The 19,975-nt window shown below is 40.1% G+C and overlaps 1 protein-coding gene across 1 annotated transcript in view; it reads right to left on the bottom strand.

The window, feature by feature from the left end:
* CBFB (core-binding factor, beta subunit) overlaps positions 1–18,273 on the bottom strand; it is a 59,081-nt gene extending 40,808 nt beyond the window's left edge. The window contains exons 1-3 of the mRNA XM_015406099.1: positions 18,232–18,273; positions 14,855–14,941; positions 9,547–9,663 (exon numbers count right to left, since the gene is read on the bottom strand). Of these exons, the coding sequence (XP_015261585.1) occupies positions 9,547–9,663; positions 14,855–14,941; positions 18,232–18,273 (246 nt within the window). The remainder of the gene's footprint in view (positions 1–9,546; positions 9,664–14,854; positions 14,942–18,231) is intronic.
* Positions 18,274–19,975: the final 1,702 nt, after the last annotated feature.

Genomic DNA, 19,975 nt, shown 5'->3' with positions numbered 1-19,975 from the left:
CAATCACGCCTAGCTCGATGAACCCCCTTGAACCATAGGTCTTGGGGTGCGCCATGTGCAGGATTAGGCTCTGCTCACTGCTCTGCAACTCGTCATCTTCCTTGGCCCCTTGAGCATTATCGGCACAATCACGCCTAGCTCGATGAACCCCCTTGAACCATAGGTTTCGGGGTGCGCCATGTGCGGGATTAGGCTCTGCTCACCATTCCCGTCTTAAAGCATAGAGTGGCCAGTGGACTCCAACATGGCCGCTGAGGCTGGCGCAGGCTCCTTAAATGCTGCAGGGGTGTGCAGCTGTTTGGCGTGCTTTGGAATGCCATCCTCACCTTGCTCTACTGGTTGAGCGTTGGCCACCGCCACAGCCTCTATCTCCGGAGTGGAGAGAAATCCACTGCTATCCTCTCTTAATGCCATGGAAGGCGGTCTGTGAGATCCCCCTCCCATTAAGAGAGCAACCGGCCCGACAATGCTCAACCTCCAAAGGGGGGAGGGGGAGAAAAGAGGATAACATATAGGAAGGAAGAAGAAAAGGATTTGATTTTTCTTAAGTTTCTTCAGAGAGAGGGAACAGCAAAGATGGAAGGAGAAAGTGAAAGTAAGTTAACTCAGAAATATAGGGTTAGGCAGAGCCTACACCTAGCTGCTCTCCCTTTTGAGGCAGGAATAAAACTGAGCCATGGGTTTGCTCTCCCTTCTGAGGCAGGAAAAGAACTGAGCCTAGGGTGACTCCCACTACAGGAAACAGGAAGTAATTGAAATTAGTCCTGCCTCCCTAAGTGATGGATGGGAATCACCCACAAGATGTCCTCCACCTCAGAGGGAGAACCAAAAGGTTGAGCGCATTAATAAGTTTGTGCTATCCTAGTAAATCTCTGCCAAGCTCAACCATTCACACTGACACTACCAATGCCAATCTGTACTCATTCATAATATTTTTATCCAATCCACCTACACAGGAACTCAGGACAGTTAATATGGATCTCTCCTTTCCCATTCTATCCTCACCACAGAGAGGTAATGCAGGTTCGCCTAAGAGTCTGCCTTGCTCACGGTCATCTAGCAAACTTCAGAGGTTTCCCTGACACACATTTGATTCCCTAGCTGCTATTTAAAAATCCTGACCTGGACAGCCCAGGCTAGCCCAATCTCATTAGATCTTAGAAGCTAAGCAGGGTCAGCCCTGATTAGTATTTGGATGGGGGACCACCAGGGTTGCTAATTAGAGGTAAGCAATGGAAAACTACCTCTGAGCATCTTTTGACTTGAAAACCCTAAGGGGTCACCATAAACTGGCTGCAACTTGATGGCAAACAAACACACAACACTATACCATACTGTTTGAAAAACAAAACTAGTAAACAAATAACAATTGTGGTCCCCTTAAACATTTTCTTCTATAATACTGGATTTTTCTCTCTGTTATTGTCTCTTGCTCTTAGATATGGATCACTTAATTCTGGGTTGGTTTCTTAAATGAGCAAGTTCAAGCCACGTGTAGCTTAATATGCGAGCCAAGAGCTCATGGACTGCAGCCATGGCAACTTTTACAACTTGGAAATACATTTTTGATCTTCAACGTGAGATCACAAACGTTCTTACAGCTGGAATTTGCACATTCTCAGCTCATGAATTATATTACTTATGCCAAATAGACCACACTCATGATTTTGGTGGCCAAAAGTAAACTGTGAATCAGCCTTAAGTAGCTCTCAATCCATGAAGTGATTTCTAGAACAAAGTATACATTACACATTTGTACACATACCTAGCCAAACACGCCTGATCTACTAACTATGGAATCTTCAGTACAACATTACACAACTCCACGCTGCAATCTGTACAATCTGTAGTTCGGCATCTCTTGACTGGAAAACCCAACTCACCATGAACTGGCTGTAACTTGATGGCAAACAAACAAAAAACACTATACCATACTGTTTGAAAAACAAAACAAAACTAGTAAACAAATAACAATTGTGATCCCCTTAAACATTTTCTTCTATAATACTGGATTTTTCTCTCTGTTATTTTCTCTTGCTCTTAGTCAGATACGGATCACTTAATTCTGGGTTGGTTTCTTAAATGAGCAAGTTCAAGCCATGTGTAGCTTAAAATGCGAGCCAAGAGCTCATGGACTGCAGCCATGGCAACTTTTACAACTTGGAAATACATTTTTGATCTTCAACGTGAGATCACAAACGTTCTTACAGCTGGAATTTGCACATTCTCAGCTCATGAATTATATTACTTATGCCAAATAGACCACACTCATGATTTTGGTGGCCAAAAGTAAACTGTGAATCAGCCTTAAGTAGCTCTCAATCCATGAAGTGATTTCTAGAACAAAGTATACATTACACATTTGTACACATACCTAGCCAAACACGCCTGATCTACTAACTATGGAATCTTCAGTACAACATTACACAACTCCACGCTGCAATCTGTACAATCTGTAGTTCAGCAGTTCAAGACCCTAGTGCCACGTGACGAAGTGAGCTCCCGTCTCTGGCCCCAGCTCCTGCCAACCTAGCAGTTCGAAAGCAAGAAATTGCAAGTAGATAAATCGGTGTGAAGGTAACAGTGTTCCGTGTGCCTTACTGTTTATTCATGCCGGCCACATGACCATGGAAACGTCTTCCGACAGCGCTGGCTCTTCGGCTTGGAAACAGAGATGAGTCGGATTCGATTAGTTTTTAAGCAAGGGAAACCTTTACCTTTACTTTCTTTCCTCAAGGGACCATAAGTGGCTTACAGAAGTAAATAACACAATTTAAATGCAGCAACAAACAAACAATAAACGATGTATTGGGCTGCTTCTGGTTTAAGTGGCTGGCTCATACAAAAGCACACACAGCAAGCCATGGGCTAAAATTCAAAGGAACTAAGGCAGGAGCTTAGTCACTGCCACTGTTTCACAGTTATCACTATTACTGCCAATGTGTTTAAGGGATATTCTACCAGCTACTTCATATAACCTATCAGGTCGCTGCTATTTTTGTATTATTTCTTTCCCATTTTATAAAAAGGCAGTTGTTGAGAGCAAAGCCCATGTAGTGATCATCTCTGAAATTTAACCCAACTTTTTCACACAGTGTATCATAAACAAAATACATATTCGCATGCTTGGATCTGAGAAGACAGGTAGCTATGGAACATTCTTCAGCGCACCTTAGGAAATGCTCTGGTATTTGAACAGTTCAACATACTACTGCTGATTCTGTGTGAACTGTAGAAAACAATTGTGGAGAACCTATAAAGACACAGTGTTCTCAATTCAGAGTTTTATGTGCTGAATCTATACAAGTTCAACAGATCAGCAGTGAATTTATATAGGGTAGGGTAAATGCTTAGTAGATTTTCCCTGCTGGTACCAGAGCTGTGCAAAGTATTCCTGCAAGGAATAATGAGATCGGGGTGACTGACAATCAAGGCAGCACTGAGCAGATACTTTTACTATAGTATTCTATAGCACTGTGCAATCAACTGGTTTGCATATGTCTACTGTGCATATATTTTAGCATACCAGTTTTCTCAATGGGAAACCTTTCTGCTGTACACCTGTAAATATTTTGAATTTAAATACTTAGTTTGTGATGAGACTCACTGTTCTGTAGTGTGGTATTTGCAACTAATTCCTCCATTCCAAGATTAAGTCTGCCAGATTCTGACATCACTGTCTGTTCAGGAATTCTATGCAAAACTGCACCACCACAGCATAAAAAGCTTGCTGGTATTCATCATCTGATACTTTTACTCAGCTCAGTAATAGCTTGCTCTAATTCTGCCAGGAAGACAGGCTGCTTTTACACATTTAATTCTAGATCTGAGTAGGATCCGTTAACTGGAGTTAGGGTTTAAATAGCATACAAATCTCTTGTCCCCTTAACATGCCGAGCTGGACAAGGTCTTCTAATTAACTATGCCATCTATCATCTTCAAAATCATAGTTTAAGGTGCCCTGACCTGGATAACCCAGGCAAGCCTAATCTCGTCAGATCTTGAAAGCTAAGCAGGGTCAACTCTGGTAGGTAGCTGGATGGGAGACCTCCCTGGAATACCAGCAGTCAGGAGGCGGGGGCAGGTTTTATTTAGCCATCCCTCTGAATATTCTCCAGGGCCTGAGTAGGAAGTCACCAGATGTCGCCATGACTTCCAGGTGCACACACACTCACACACGCACATATGAAAATGCCAACAAAACAACAACAAAAAACCCATCAGTCTCTCAGGTACTGTTTCAAGATTATGAAATTTCTTAATTCAAAAGGACACAGTAACTTCCATAAACACAAGACTTTTCTTTCTGGTCCTCTAGGGGTTAAGACTAATAAGACAGAGGGTTACAGTGGAATATTTTCAACACTAGATATTCTCCTACTCCTTATTAATTTTAGACTTCTATATATTTGGTCATTATAAAATGTTTACCTATGTCTCCTGTATTGAATTAGCAAAAAAGAGTAAATATTCTAAAAGTAAAAAAAAAAAGACATTAAAGAATGCCATAACAGCCCCACTTTGTTTGTGGCACATAACAGCCCCACTTTGCTTTAAGGATCAACATATCTATAATATATAAAAGCCAAGCCGTGTTGGCAACGACCCACCTACCCTCCCATTGGCCACTGGGGAAGCTGCCTTGATGTCCTAATGGCCCATTCCACCAGCTCCTCCATTCTTACACCTCCACTTTTGATGCATTTCACCTAGGGAGTTACAGTTCTCAGTTGGCCTTACTGCAACCATAGCAAAGGGAATTAGAACTACAACTTCTAAGTTGGGAGTCCTAAGAGGCCATGGGGAATTAGCAGGGCCTGCTATGCGCATCACGTTCTGACGTTTAGCATCTGATGACAAAAGCAGCCACAATGTTAACACTGGTCCAGAAGTCTGCCAACAATTTTAAAATAATGCTGAAACATCCATGAGTAAAATATGCCTGTGTCTGGAAACCACAAATATATGATGTATTAAGTGCACATACTTCAAAGTAACACCATGCATCCAGCAAGATGGCAGAATTATATTTACTGGGTGGGGGACAAGTGTACATGTAGCTTTCCTAGAGTATTTATGTATTACAATTTAAGGTAAGAGTGTGTTAAAACTCAGCCCCAAAACAACCTTCTGTATGCCACAAAAAATTAAAGTTTTTAAAAAGGAGGCAGATAATGCTACATTTTCCTAGAGTGCTTATGTGAGCCTGTCTGTACTGATGGGCTCCTTCTTGGCTATTGCAGAAGCCTCATGAAACTGCTTGAGCCTTTGCTCTGTGTATTCATCAGAAACCAGTGAGATGGCATACAAAAACAAGCAAGTTCTGCCAGCAAGTAACTAGAAACACAGAAGAATAAGGAAATGAAACAGGATACCTGATTTACCTTCAGCAGCCAGCTAGTCAAACACAATGAAGGAGGGAGTTAAACTCCCAAGCAAGGGGCTATGTCTCACTTCTCTTAAGAGGGAAAAAAAAAAGATAATATCTCCTCTTGTCCTCATCCATTCCAACTACATCTGGCCGAATGCTCTTTTAATACCTCTGGGTGTATAAGCCAAACAATATGATACCTATTCCTAATGCCATGTCTACATAATTCAATCAGTAAAACAGAATTGTTACACAAGACAGGAAAGGAACCTTTTCACCTAGAACTCCTGTGCCCACTGTAGGAAGTCTGGTATACAAGCTGCACATGGAGCATGCCAACCCAACATCACTCATGTGAACAAACTAGACACATATCAGCTAACTAACTGAATATTTCTGATGGAGGACCAACAACAACAACCTACTATGTTCCCTAAAATGGTTTAGGGGCTAGAAGTGTATTTTGTTATACAACATCAAGCTCAAGGGCAGTACTCTCTGGCAAAGCTTCAGTTAATTCATATAAATAGGGATAGTTTGGGTCACTGTGCAGACCAACTGAAGGGAAAAATAGAACATAATGTATGGAATATCTCAAGTACCTACAAACACTAAATACTGGGAATAAAAAGTGCTGAAATGCATGCCCAATTCTGAAGCAGCGTTTTTGATCCTTCACTCTACCACTACCAAAAACACTGGGTTCGAAAAAAAGGAGAAATCTAAACTAGGTCTTGAGCCTGGTAGAAGCTCTGCACTCTCCTATCAGTACATTTCTGTTGTCTTGACAAGCTCTGCAACAAAGAAATTAGGAACTGTCTGAAATATGTAATATTTCAGCAGTCAAAAACCTTCTTGTGGGAAGTATTAAATATGGAAAAAATCTCCAGGTCCTAGGGTAACGTTTCAAAATAAAGTGTTTTCTTTCCATATTTGTAAAGGTCCTTAAGGTGATGGGTATCAAACAGATGAAACAAGGAAGGTAATTTAAACATTCCATTGGGATTTTGCTTCCATCTATCAAATGCTATTAAGTATGAAGTGATTTTTACATAATTATGTTTTAAAGGAAATGTTAGCCTTGTACCTATCAAAAACTGCTTCTAATTGTTTAATTGCAAATTTATTGCTAAAGATTACATGCCACATTCTTATCTCTGAAATAAAAATATATTTAAGCACATACATGTGTTTGGCAATATTATAAGCCAGTTTGGTGTTGTGGCTAAGTGCGCAGACTCTAATCTGGGAGAACCTGTTTGATTCCCCACTCCTCCATTTGCTGCTGCTGGATGACCTTGGGCAAGCCATAGTTCTGGAAAGAGCTCTCTTAGCCCCACCTACCTCACAGGGTGTCTGTTGTGGGGAGGGGAAGGGAAAGGAGTTTGTAAACCACTCTGAGACTCCGAGTGAAGGGCGGGGTATAAATCCAATCTCTTCTTATAATAATAAATCTATTCCTAAATATCTATCTCCAGCATTTGATGCATTTCTGTACTCTTTTGATGGCAACAATAATGATGTATCACTGAAATTATTTTCCTCTGAGTTCAAAAACAAAATATTCTATGATATCTATTACCCACCTTCAATATTAATCTGTGCATTCAGTCTTTCCCTATTCACTCTAGTGGCACTATCTGTAGACATCAAACAATTCAACACCATAAAAAGATAATTGACTGAGAAAGGTTTTCTTGCTACTCTGCCTTTCTCAAATAGGGCAGCTCTCACTCAAGCCAGAGTAGCTCCTCAGGATCATTTAGAATTGGTTAACAATTGAATCATTGGTCAACTGACCATGGTCAAATGTTGTATAATATTCCAGAAAGCTAAGCATGCAACTGTAGATGTAGGTGACATCTTACTTTTTTAAAAAGTTTCATGATGGCATTATTTGCTTAGTGGCAATAGGAAGGAGGGCTGTTTGTCTCCCAGTTCTATAGGGGTAAATCTAACAGCATAGCAAGGCTTCTCTGATTAGCTACCTACAGTAATTATAGTCTACTCCATACACGAGCCAGCAGCCATCAGTGACAAAAAATGCTGTCTTTATTTAGCCACTAATATATATTTTAGAAGGTCATCGTAATCACATTTCTTTGCCACAGGCTAGTTCATCATATATCACCCTGCCCCCTTCTCCAAATTTCTGTACTATGATATGGAAACTATTAGGTTTAGAGACTTGACAAACATAGCAAATAAGTACTCAGTGAACTATGAAAGCATCTGTTGTAGAACTGAACTATTCATATTGAAACAGCACTGAAAGTAAGAACAGATACTGTATCAGAACATTCAGGACAGCTGCCCACTTCAAAAATCTGTTACTCAGCTATACATTCAGTCAATAACAATAAGAGGTGTTCAACATCAACACAACTATTTTTCTACCCCTAGATTTCAATACTGTATCTTGAAATAGAAGCAATAAAGCTTATTTTCATCCACTGATGGAAAATATTAAACTAGGCATGTGTACAAACTCCATGGGTGGGATCTAAAAGTTCCATTGCACTAATGGTGGAAACTACCACTAGTGCAAAGGAACTTTCTTCCACAGGAACATGCCTCTCGCACCAGAATAAGGCTCCCTCCTTGGCAGAATGGAAGCGTTTCATGAATTTTACCTAAACCATTTGCTACTCTTACTATTCATTTTAGGCAAAGCTTGGTGTAAAGTGATTTGTAAAGTAATTTGGATATCTTTATGAAACATAAATATATCAACATAAAATTCTGGGATTAGAGAAAACATAATATCAGATAATTCAGATATTTAAAAACTCAAGGTCACAGCTGATGAGAGATTATATTTACCTTTTCCTTCTACCCAAATCACTAAAAGGCAGGATAGAATCTTTCATTTTAAGCTCACTACCATGTGATATACACTAATAGAACAACTTTTCAAAGTAGATCTAAATCCCGATTCAACAAGAAGTTCACTTAGAAAAAGTAACTGTGCCAAAATCTCCAACAGGTATAAATTTAATAATTGCAGCCAAAACTGGATATAACAAACTCAGTATAGAAGCTACAAGATTGGTACTTTTCCCATGAATGGAAAGATACAAAACTTCTGTTGTGTTCATCTTCACAAAACGTTTTTCGTATGTGGTTGTGCAAAAAACTGTTAACTTGGAAGTATATCTCAGTGTATGATAACTGGTAACATTTCCTTAACACAAAAAACCATTAATAGACACTTGTGTGATTTTCATCCATGACAGTGTATTTTCTCTTTTCTACAAGTGTATTTTCTCTTTCCTTCTTATACATGTGCCATATGATCTTAGGGATCTGCACTTTCTAGATAATAGTAAATAGGTCTCAGCTACCTTTAGAAGTTCATTATATTTCTTTTCCCGAATACTCAACACCTCTGTCCATCCCAAGATAGGAAAATGTCCACGTGATAGTACTTGGTAATTTATCTCTGTTCAGCAAACAGTAATATTAAGAAGAAAATGATTGCTGATTTTCATTCAAAATAATTTTTACCTTAAATATGAGGTGTCAACTAAAGCCCTATAAAAAAGGTTGCTGATAAAAACATTTGTGCCCATTTCCCAGCTCCTTTTTGTTTTGAACTCAAAGGCCCCAGTAAGAATGCCCTAGTACTGAACTTTCAAACAGATTATTTTTTATTTATAGTCACTTATCTGTAGTGTTGTGGCTGGAACAGCCAATGCAGGACTTCAAAAGAATGTTAAGCAGAAAATCTGAGCTATTCACTATTTCTAAAAGATATACAGCAGTCTTGGACAGTACTCCAATTAGATGTCCCTGCACTGATGATCTATTGGTGCTTGGTGATGTCTCAAAAGTCCCCAGCAAGTGCTGGCTTCCCTATATGCTTCAAGGTAAATTTCTTACACACATGGCTAAATATTCTCCCCTCCCCTAAATTATCTTGCAGTTTTGCAGAAACCATTTAAGAGCCACAAGGCTGCTGCTACATTTACACAAAACTGATAGCATGATCTACCTTGTGCACAAATTAAACAAGTAACAGGAAGCCATCACCATAAAAAATAAAGAATATAGTGATCTATAGCATATACATATTAAACAGGTCTGTAGCAGAATCATTAAAGTTCTGTGTTATAACCTTCAGTTCATATCTTAAGGCCTCTGGAAAACTACAATCTCAACTTTTGCATCCTTACCTTGCCTCCCTCTCTTTCAAAGTCAACATACTCTCGGGTTGGTGTCTGCCGCTGCTCCCCCTGCCAGCTGGCCGGAAAAAACTGGAGAGACAGATTGGTTCCTGTGGCCACAAAAGCCTTTTAGAAAAATCAATACAAACAGGATCAGGGAGCAAGACATTACATAAATTATGCAGGCAGTCATTTATTTTTACATCAGTTTGTCTTAAAGCCAAGCAGCATAAAAGAATACTCATAGTCAAAAACATGCACTCATCATTTTTCTTAAGTATTAAGTTACAGACATCTAATCCCATTTTGACAACATTTGCCATTGGCTACCTCAGTTATAAGGTACAGCAGAGAATCAATAATGTAAATTATTTTTGCAGACATCAGAATCTATTTCAGAATACTATCTGAAATTGCTAACTTGCTGTTTTAAGTCAATTTAGTTGGTTAGAAAACTTTAAGAGCTGTATTTCCCTAGTGTAAACACAGTCTAACTCTGCACATTTTAAAATAATGTGGAAAACTCATTACTAAATGAAAGTCAGTGGATGTTCCATTGAAAGAAACATTACTGATTTTACACAGGACTAGTGCACATTATACAAATACACTAAGAGGAACTACCGCAGTATCAAAAGAAAACAAATGCAAATACTGAAAGTAATTTTTTTTACTCAAATGACAAGCTTTACATATGCAGCCAAGATCATTTAACAATGTTTTATGCTACAATAAATAATCTGATCTTTAAGGAAGACTGCCTCAAAATGTAAATACAAATTTTGCCTACATTATTTAAAGTAGAATAGCCTAAAATGGGTCTTACTTTTTGGCTCTCTCAATAGAAACAATAGTTTGAAGATTTAATACTAATAATTAAATTTGATGAATTATCAATTCAGTTGTACCAATCAGATCAATGTGCAAAATTAAAATGAAATACAGCTATGATGCATGCTGCAGTGTAAATGTATAGACATAGTAATACAGCAACTGAATTTTATAATTCACTCAGTAACATCTTCAGCCTTCAGAACTACTGAACTACAGACTGGACTCAGGCAAGTTTGCCTACCTAGAACACACTTGGAGCATGGCCATGCTGCTAGAGGCTACTTATAGGAGTGAATTCAGCAGTCAAGCACAGCTTGCACCATCCAAATTCATAAAAAGAACACTTTGTTAACAGGACAATATAATAAAAATCCAGAGGATAAATGAAGGAGAAATAGCTATTTATTATCAGTATTTTACAAAGTGACATAAGCAAATTATGGATCCATGCTTCAAGCTTAGTATCTAAATATAAATCAACATTATGCAGTTACACAGGTTTCATTTCAGTTGGGGATGGTGAGTAAGGCTTAGATTTCTCATAGTTGTTCTGCAGGCAGAAAGATTTCCACTTGCAGAACAAAGTTATCTTGCCTCCCCCCTCTCCCACCTCAATCACTTTCCTGACCGGGGGGGGGGGAGGAGAATATATATATATAAAAACACCATGGGAGGGGAGTAAAAACTTGCATTGTTTCTTCTTTTATACATCTAACAAAGAATCAATTCCTCAAACTGAGACAAGTGTAGAGTTTAAGTTAATTATTTATTTTATTAAGCATGTCTGATACATTCTGCTGTTTCAAAATGCATGAAATTCACTGTACAATGTTTTTGCCCACCAACCAGTTCTCTACAGCCCTTAATTAATGAAAACCTTTTAACTCATGGATATGAATCCTAACCAATTAAGATGTTCTATAAAAAGTCAGTAAAGAATTTGAAGTTCATTTTAGGACTCAATTAAGGTGCAGATGTGGATACCTATGTCATATTCTGGATGTCATAAGCTGTCAGCCTCTAGATATAATCCTCTCTTCCAAGGATTAAAGTATCATTTTCACACCCTGAAAATAAGGAATAGCACTGGCCATTTGATAATCTTGGGCAGTCATGTATTGCTTAATTCTCATTATGTAGTTAAAAGGTGAGAACAAGCAACAGCTACCACATTAGTACTAGGATACCAAGTTTGTAAACATCAAAACAAGAGCTACAGATCATGCACTGAGAGATACCCTGGGATCAATGCTCCCTCTAAGCTGTGAGGTCTTGTGAGCAAAAAATCTACTTGGTGAGCTACTGGCATTAAAATTGTAAGCAAGCGAATTGGCTGCTGCATAAATTAGTTTGCTCTGGAGCCATCCTTCCCGAGCTAAGACAAAAAATGTGTGAGCCGGAGGCTAAAAAACTGTGAGCTAGCTCACACTAACTCAGCTTAGAGGGAACACTGCCTGGGATGCCATTATATTTGGTTCTAATGATGGAGCCTCTGCAGTCCCGAGCACTTTTAGTCAGTTTTGGTTGGCTTATCAGCTGTGGCCTTTTCCTCAAGAGGCATGACCCGGCTACAGTCATTCATACTCTAATCACATCTTGGTTAGATCATGTTGGTCTGCCTTTGAAGATGATTTAGAAGCTGCTATTTGCATAACATGCACCCAGAAGACTGATTTGTTCTGGAGAATGCATCTCACCAGTACTGAAAGAGCTACAGCGGTTCCCAATTTACTTTTCTCCAATAGCCAGTGTGGTGTAATGATTAAGGGTGTCAGTCCAGGATCTGGAAGGCCAAGGTTCAAATCCCCACTCTGTTGTGGAAGCTTGCCAGGTGATCCTGGGCCAATCAGATATACTCAGCCTAGCCTACCTCACCTCACAGGGTTGTTGTGAGGAAAAAATGGTGGAGAGGAGAATTTGTACTGTGGAGTTGGTAGTATATAGTATAAAAGCAATAAAAAAGTTTTTAAAAAAAGAGATAGGAGAATGATGTAAGCCACTGGGTCCCCAGTGGGGAGAAAGGCAGGGTATAAATGAACTAAAATAAAAATACTTCAGGGCCCAATTTAAAGTGCTAGTGATCACTCTTTAAGCCCTTAATGGCCTGAGACTAAGGTGCCTAAAGGACTGTCTGCTCTCATTTGAACCTAGCCACTTAGGTGTAGTGGTTAAGTGTGCAGACTCTAATCTGGGAGAACCGGGTTTGATTCTCCACTCCTCCACTTGACCTGTTGGATGTCCTTGGGCAAGCCATAGTTCTGGCACAGCTGTTCTTGAAACAGAGCAGTTTCCATCAGAGCTCTCTCAGCCCCACCTACCTCACAGGGTGTCTGTTGTGGGGAGGGGTAGGGTAAGGAGTTTGTAAGCCGCTCTGAGACTCCTTTGGGTAGTGAAAGGTTGGGTATAAATCCAATCTCTTCTTTTCTTCTTCTACCTCTACAGATAACTGTTGGGAGACCTTGATGTACTACATCTTCTGATATAAGGCAGGTAGCTACAAGGGACAGGACCTTTTCAGTCGTGGCACCTTGTTTTCTGAATGCCCTTCCCATAGTTATTTGGCTGGTACCAAGATGTTGAGTTTTCAGCGCCAGGGGAAAACATTAACTTTTACCCAGACTGCTTTTTGACTTATCTGAATGACGCTAAACCTACTCTTGTTTGTTAAACTACCTCTTTTTATATTGGTCTTGTGTTCTTATATGCTTTTTAAAAAACTGTTTTACTGGTTTTAAAGTTTTATACTGGCTTACAGTATTAATGTTTTTTAAATTTTGCAAGCTGCTGGCTGATAAGTTTAAAATTATTACTTCTTCTATCACCAAGAATTAATATTCATTATTTATTGTGTATTGATTTTATTATATTTTATGTTCATCAGACACCTTGAAAATCTGTACACTGAGAACATTACAAATAACCTCAAAAACAAACAGATATAAGAATCACAGTTATTTGGATCACATATAGTCTGGGGTGTACAAAAACAACATATTTGGAAACAATGGAGGATTCCTAAGACGTTTTGCTAAAAAATGAAATCACAGGTCATCAGTTAATGTGTATGGGCTTCATGCAAGAACTGATAATCAAATAATGTTCCAAGCAGCTTTTTTAAAGTACACCAAAATCCAGTAGTTTCACATTACAGTCCACTGAAGTGAGCAATCTCTCTCTGTCATAACATATTTCTAAGACATGAACATCCTGTAACCACACTCAAAAGAAACAAGCATTTTAATCTGTAAAACTTAAAACTAATGTGCTACAGCAGTTGGAATGGGCTTGTTGCCTTCAAAAGGTTTTTAGTATCGAACTACATTCTTTGTTGTTGTAATTATGGCCAGGCTAGAATGCGAACTACTTAACTGTACTTTTAATTTTCCTGCACAGAGTTACTAAGGGTGCAAGCCTACATACTCTTTTCTGAATACTGTGTTATTGCTAAGCAGACACATGTAGGACTGCGCTTTTACTGTAGTTTTGAGGAGTTTTCCCGCTGACACACTGTTCTGCAGTTATGAATGCCTCTCAATAACTAACCCCTACTTAGTTCATTTCTAACTCCTTTTAATACTAAAGTGGCTATTAATTTTATCCTCTTCTTAAACATATTACGTAGATTACCTAGTTTTACAGTACTACCCCAAGCAAAATTACACCCTTCTAAGCCCACAGACTTCAACTGACTTAGAAAGGTTTAATTCTGCTTAGGATGACACTGCTGGGCACTTTATAAATAAAACGATGATGAATTTAACATGCAACACCACCATTTCAAAAATGTAGGGAGTCTAGTCAGGGATCTAAACAACTCATTCAGTTACCTGTGGCTAAAATGAACTACCCTAAAGCAATCAGGTAGGGAGATTTCTATAAACTGAAAGACAGCTGTTTTTTTCAGGCCTTCCACAAATGAATAGGCAGGGTGATAAAAATTAACTTTTGCACAGATGCTATCAACAGCTCAGGCATCCTCTGTACTATAAGCTTTACTCGGGGAAACGTAGACAGAGACTGAGTGACCAATTAACTATCCCCAATTAGTACGTCAGCAACTCGAGACTTTCCCCCATAACTGTTTTGATAACCTCTTCTACAGAAAAAGATACGTTTCAAAATAAACAGTATATGTATCAGTTAATCAGTATACCTTAAATCTGCAGTTATTTTACAGAACTATGATTAAGTTATCTATCTGCATCGTGATCTGACTTCCCAAATTTATAGACCTAGGTGTACTTATTCTATACTTTCCCATGTTTGTAAAGACAGCAGATCAGAACAAGAAGTTTAGAATATTAATTTCATACTGGAATGCAAGCACAATGAATCAGAATGGTTTCTAATTATCCAATTGTTACTCTTTGTCTGAAATAAGACTGATTATGCCTCCTAGCTGTATCCAGGAAAACAGAATGAGAGAAAACACAACAATTAAATGCATTTCATTAAAGCGTAGTATATAACAATAGATACTCACTATCTCAGACCGTCCATCCCGGCAGGCATTCTGAAACCTGGCCTGTCTTTCTTCATGTGGTCTGTCCCTGAAGCCAGTATATTTAATCTGCAAAGTATACAAGCCAAATCAAAAAGTGAATCCTTCCTGCTTTACAATATCTATGTAGAAGATAAGGACAAGAAGTACGAAGTGAGCCTTTTGCTGAGCTCAGATAGTACTCCAAACAACATGCAGTAAAACAATGTAGCACTCTCCCAAAGAAATTTTTTAAAAATTACAAGCCTTGAATGAAGAAAAATTCAACATTTTAGAAGCCACACAATGTCTCCCACCTTATTTGTCTACTGTTGCTTTAACTGTGAACAAAGCATTCAGGCTGCAAACTGGAAGACTGCAGGCAGAAGAATTAGAGGGGTGAAGAGGAGACAGAGATATTGCTCATGCACAAGCTGGTCTGCTCTTTCTAAGTTTAATATTTGAGAAGAGCTACACAAGGTTTGGGAACTGTGGCCATGAAAAAGTGAAGTTCAAACAAATACCACCAGGAAGACACAGAGAAGATAGTCAATCCTCAGATCCCATGAAAGAGACAGTGTTAAAAGTGTTCACAGTTGGGAGAGGCATTAAATACTTTACAATTAGTAAATTTTACCTGAAAGAACTGCAGCATGCATTCTGAAACACTCTGACAAGATGATGGGGATGGTAGGAGGTAGAGCTGCTTCCCAATCCCATCCATATTATGAATAAGAAACTGCTATAACTGCACATACAACTAAAATGTTCATGATGCACAGCTGCATCCATGCACAGAGTTCAAGGCACAGGAGAACAGGAAAATACATGGAATTTATTCCATCTGAAGTCAGTTTGGGGGCACTCAGAAAGGATCACAGAAACACATTTTGAATTCAGCATCAACAATTAGAGTCCCTGTCCACTGCTACAGCCTAAAAGCAACAGACTGAAATTGTATTTTAACTGCATCAGTAGCACACAATGCAATAAATGGTAGCAATTAGCTGGACATGGTGAGTATGCAATGAAAATGGGAACTAGAAGGAACCACATGTGGTTCAGATTCAGGAAGCTCCAGTGAAAAACACTGTCTACATGGAAGATGTGACATGTTCACAAGAGCACGCCCTGAAAGTACAAAATAGTACATTATGTCTGAGTAGCAGAAACATACTTCACTTACTAAAGCTCTTAAAACCAACTCTGCTAAGAAGTGTCAAAAATCATGAGTTTATGGACTTAATGCTATGCAGAATTAAATATATTCTTCAGAAGGGCTGCAGACAAGTGCTAAAAGGTGTGGTCAGAATGGTAGTTTCATTAATAGTGAAGCTGTGAAGCATACAAGGCTTTCTGGTATCTAGTTTTGAAAGATTTAATAAACATTTGGATTACCTTAGAAAACATCAAACTTTTATTAAATAATTTTGAAAACATTATGCTGCCTTGGTCCTTTATAGTGAGTTATCATAGGTGCTGGTCTATTTGTGATTGTATTGGTCCAATTCTGTGCAGGAAATAAATACAGCGCTAACTAAATTTCTTTTAAAATGCTGCTCTTGCCATTCCCGTTTTTAAAAAGAGGTTTATGTCTTTGGCAAAGCTGAGGGCGCATAGCTGCTGTGTGCCTGCTCGGAATGAGTTGAAACCCCTGCAAATCAGTGGTAAAGTGCCTTCTTTTGTTAATTTTTTTTTTTAAGTTACAATAATCTGTAACAACTGACAATCAAGTGGCAAACTAGTTCACCTTTATGGTAAACAATGAACTGGGAGTTAACTGCTACTCTTTCTCCTATGCTGTGTTTTAAGCTGCCATCTTACACTGGGCTTTTTACAGTATGCTGCTTGCTACAACAGTAATAAAAATGTGAAGTAAGGGGGGAAAGTTAATGTCAACATAAAGCACTTGAAAACACAGTTCGTTTTCATAAACATTAGATGCAAACTCCTCTCAAATGGAAAAGAGTTGGTATTCTTAACTAATTAACTGTAAGCACCAGTGTGTGCTCCTGGTTATCGGGCATATATGGACAAAAAAAGCTGATCTGATGTACATTGGCGCAACTAGTACACATTAACCTCATGATACACAAGGGAAGTCATTTAACACAGGATTAACATGAAACAATCACTGTTCTGTACAGATAATCACCAAAGAGACATGTTTAGAATTTTCCATAGCATCTAAAAAGATATTGGAAGGCAGTGGAAAATGTACTTTTTAACCAAGTGCAATGGTAGTTAGCAGGATAACTAATCCATGTGATCTTCAGTAAATGCAAGTCAAATACACAGTCAATGCTCTTCCAGGAACAGACCACCACCACCAAATTGCTTCGAGTGAATACAGAAGGGTTTAGAGAGGTATAGTATCCTTAAGTGGGGAACATGTCACTTAGGAAGCCACCCTAAGCAGGTCTATTTGGAAGCCCCATGTTATTCAACAGGACTTACTGCCAGAAAAGTATCCTTAGGATTGCAAACTTAATGTGGATTGATAAACCTCCGGTATCCGTTTCACATTCAAAATCAAAGTAGATAAGAGTGCAAGCAGATTCCTTCCCACTCCCCACCCTCCTTTCTACATTAGCTTAGAGGCTACAAATAATCAAGATCGCCAACTGTGACACTATTGGAAATCTTGTGACATCTTGAAGACTAGCAGATTTTTATACTAGCATAAGGCTTTTGTGGACTACAGACCACTTTGACAGCTGCATGTAATAGGTACCTCTCTGGAATTATTACTGTGACACAACTGGATCTTAAGCATTGCTGTCATAGTTCAAACCAGAATGGCTAAAAAATAATTTATATGGAAAATAATAAAAGTGTACCTAACGGGTACTTAAAAAAAAGAAAGAATAATTTTGACATCCTTTCAACAAGTACTTGTGGATGAATTCTGACCAATGTTGGCAGTTGAGAGTTCAGAATCACTGGTTTTTATTATTCTTGATTAATCAATGTTTCACTTTGGGGCAGGGAATTAAAGATAGGAGAGGGAAAGGGGAGTAGTTTTGGATGTCCCCTCTCACTTCCCCCCTCCCTCCTTGCCCATCAAAAAAAAAAAGAGTCCAGCCAAATCTGTAGGAATAGAGCAGAGATGCAACGCAACTTTATGCATGTCTACTCAACAACACAGTCCCACTGAACTCAGGACTTCCAGCATGCTTAAAAAGGTAAAGGTTTCCTTGCTCGAAAGCCAGTCGAGTCCGAATCTAGGGCTGCGGTGCTCATCTCCGTTTCAAAGCCGAAGAGCTAGCGCTGTCCGAAGACGATTCCGTGGTCATGTGGCCGGCATGACTTACATGGAAGTATAACCTACTGCGTGCAGTCTGTTTTCAGAATAAGGATATCAACAGGATCCAGACTACCTTATTTCTGCAGTCTTCTATGGTAAAATGGCTGGAGGACATGTGATGCAGGAACCCTGGTAAGCCATCCTGGGAATCCTATTTAAACTGACTATTCCTGAATGGAGCAGGGCACTGGACTCACTGGGGGACCAGCCTGCCAGTTTACAAGGAAATTTCCCAGTGGGTCGGTGCTCTGGAGGGCCACTGACGACCAGAAAAAAGTCGGAAGTGATCCTTACAATTCAGGAAGCAAACAGACCCAGCCCATGGCAATGATGCGAACACTTGTTGGAATCACTGCCACTCCCAGGTCTGAGCCTAGCAGATCCTATGGTGCTGCATGGACCACTTGGGTCAGCTTGCTCCAGGGCTGTTTGATTGTTGTAGTCCATTCTTGGTCAGTTTAGATGACCTCCAAGGTTCCTTCCAAGTCTGTGCATATTTACTGACAGGCAGATATGCGATTATGGAGGCACCCATTATTACCCCCGGAAACAAGGCTCCAGGAATTCACATCTGAGCATAAACAGGAATTCACATCTGAACATAAACATACAAAGGAGCAGGGGCTGAAGTTTATACAGGTGGACACACACAAAAAAAAAGACTCTGGAAGAATTACTTGGGTGTGCATGCAGTATTATGTGCAGGGGGAAATGCACTGTAGCTCAGTAGGGGCTGACTACATGCAAAGTTGCAAAAAAGTACACTACATTTCCGTAGACTTGTGCTGATGTGAACACTTCCAAGATCAATACCCTCACAGAAAAGGCCCCTGCAGCTCTGGAGGGCATCATTTCGACATGCTACACTTCCAAGAACATCCACCACCATTCAGTAAAGGCTCATTTTGGTACACAACACTTGCATGACAGCCCTGAGCAGCTTGGCAGTGGCCCTTTCTGACCCTACTTTTGCAAGAATGCACTCAACTGGTCAGCTAATGGTCGATTCAATATGCGATGCAGACCTCTGCCGCTCACTTTAAAGGTCTCTTCCGCATTCTCATTTTTGTCACTCGTTTGTCCCTATTGTTTTGGGTCCCCCCCCCCTTTCCACATGTGTTTTGCTCCCTCTGGGACTACTAGAGACAGCAAAACACAAGGGGGGGAGGGGGGGACCAGAAGCAACAGGAACACACAAGTGATGAAAATCAGAATGCGGAAGAGTCTGACACCCGCCTTTGGGATCCCTGTGCTTAGAGGGCAAGGTCAGCACAGCACAGTAGGCGCTCCCCTTGGTACCTTACACTTACAAGAATGCCCCTCCACTGCTCAGCGAAAGATCGACTCGAGAAGCAACACTTGCAAGACGGCACTCTGCCGCGGCTCGGTTTGATTCTCGGCACAGTTGGGAGGGAAAGCCCCGTGTGCCGCTCAGCAGGGGCTCACTTTGACACCTTCCACTTGCGAGAACGCCCTTCAGCAAAGGCTCACTTCGATGCGCAACACTTGCGAGGCGGCCCTTTGCAGCTCGGCAGAGGCTCGCTCAAGATCCTCTCCGCACTATGCTTGGGGAAGAGAGAGGGAAAAGGCCCCGGTAGGGGCTCGCGACGGAGTGGGCGTGCTGGGAAAGAGGGATAACTAGCGGGGAGTTCGCAGGGCTAGCGGCTGGCCGGCGCGAACTTTTCCCTTCCTCTTCCGCGGGCTGAGAAGCGAAGCGGCAGAGCAGCAGTAGCCGCCGCCGCCGGCGGGTCTCCTCGGCGCCGCTCCGTCTCCTTCCTTCTTTCCACTCTCCTCTTATTCCCCCCCCCCCCTATACA

This window comes from Gekko japonicus, unplaced genomic scaffold (assembly GCF_001447785.1).
Source record: "Gekko japonicus isolate JY-2015 unplaced genomic scaffold, Gekko_japonicus_V1.1 scaffold757, whole genome shotgun sequence".
NCBI classification, from domain to species: domain Eukaryota; kingdom Metazoa; phylum Chordata; class Lepidosauria; order Squamata; family Gekkonidae; genus Gekko; species Gekko japonicus.
This window is presented reverse-complemented; position numbering and strand designations above follow the sequence as displayed.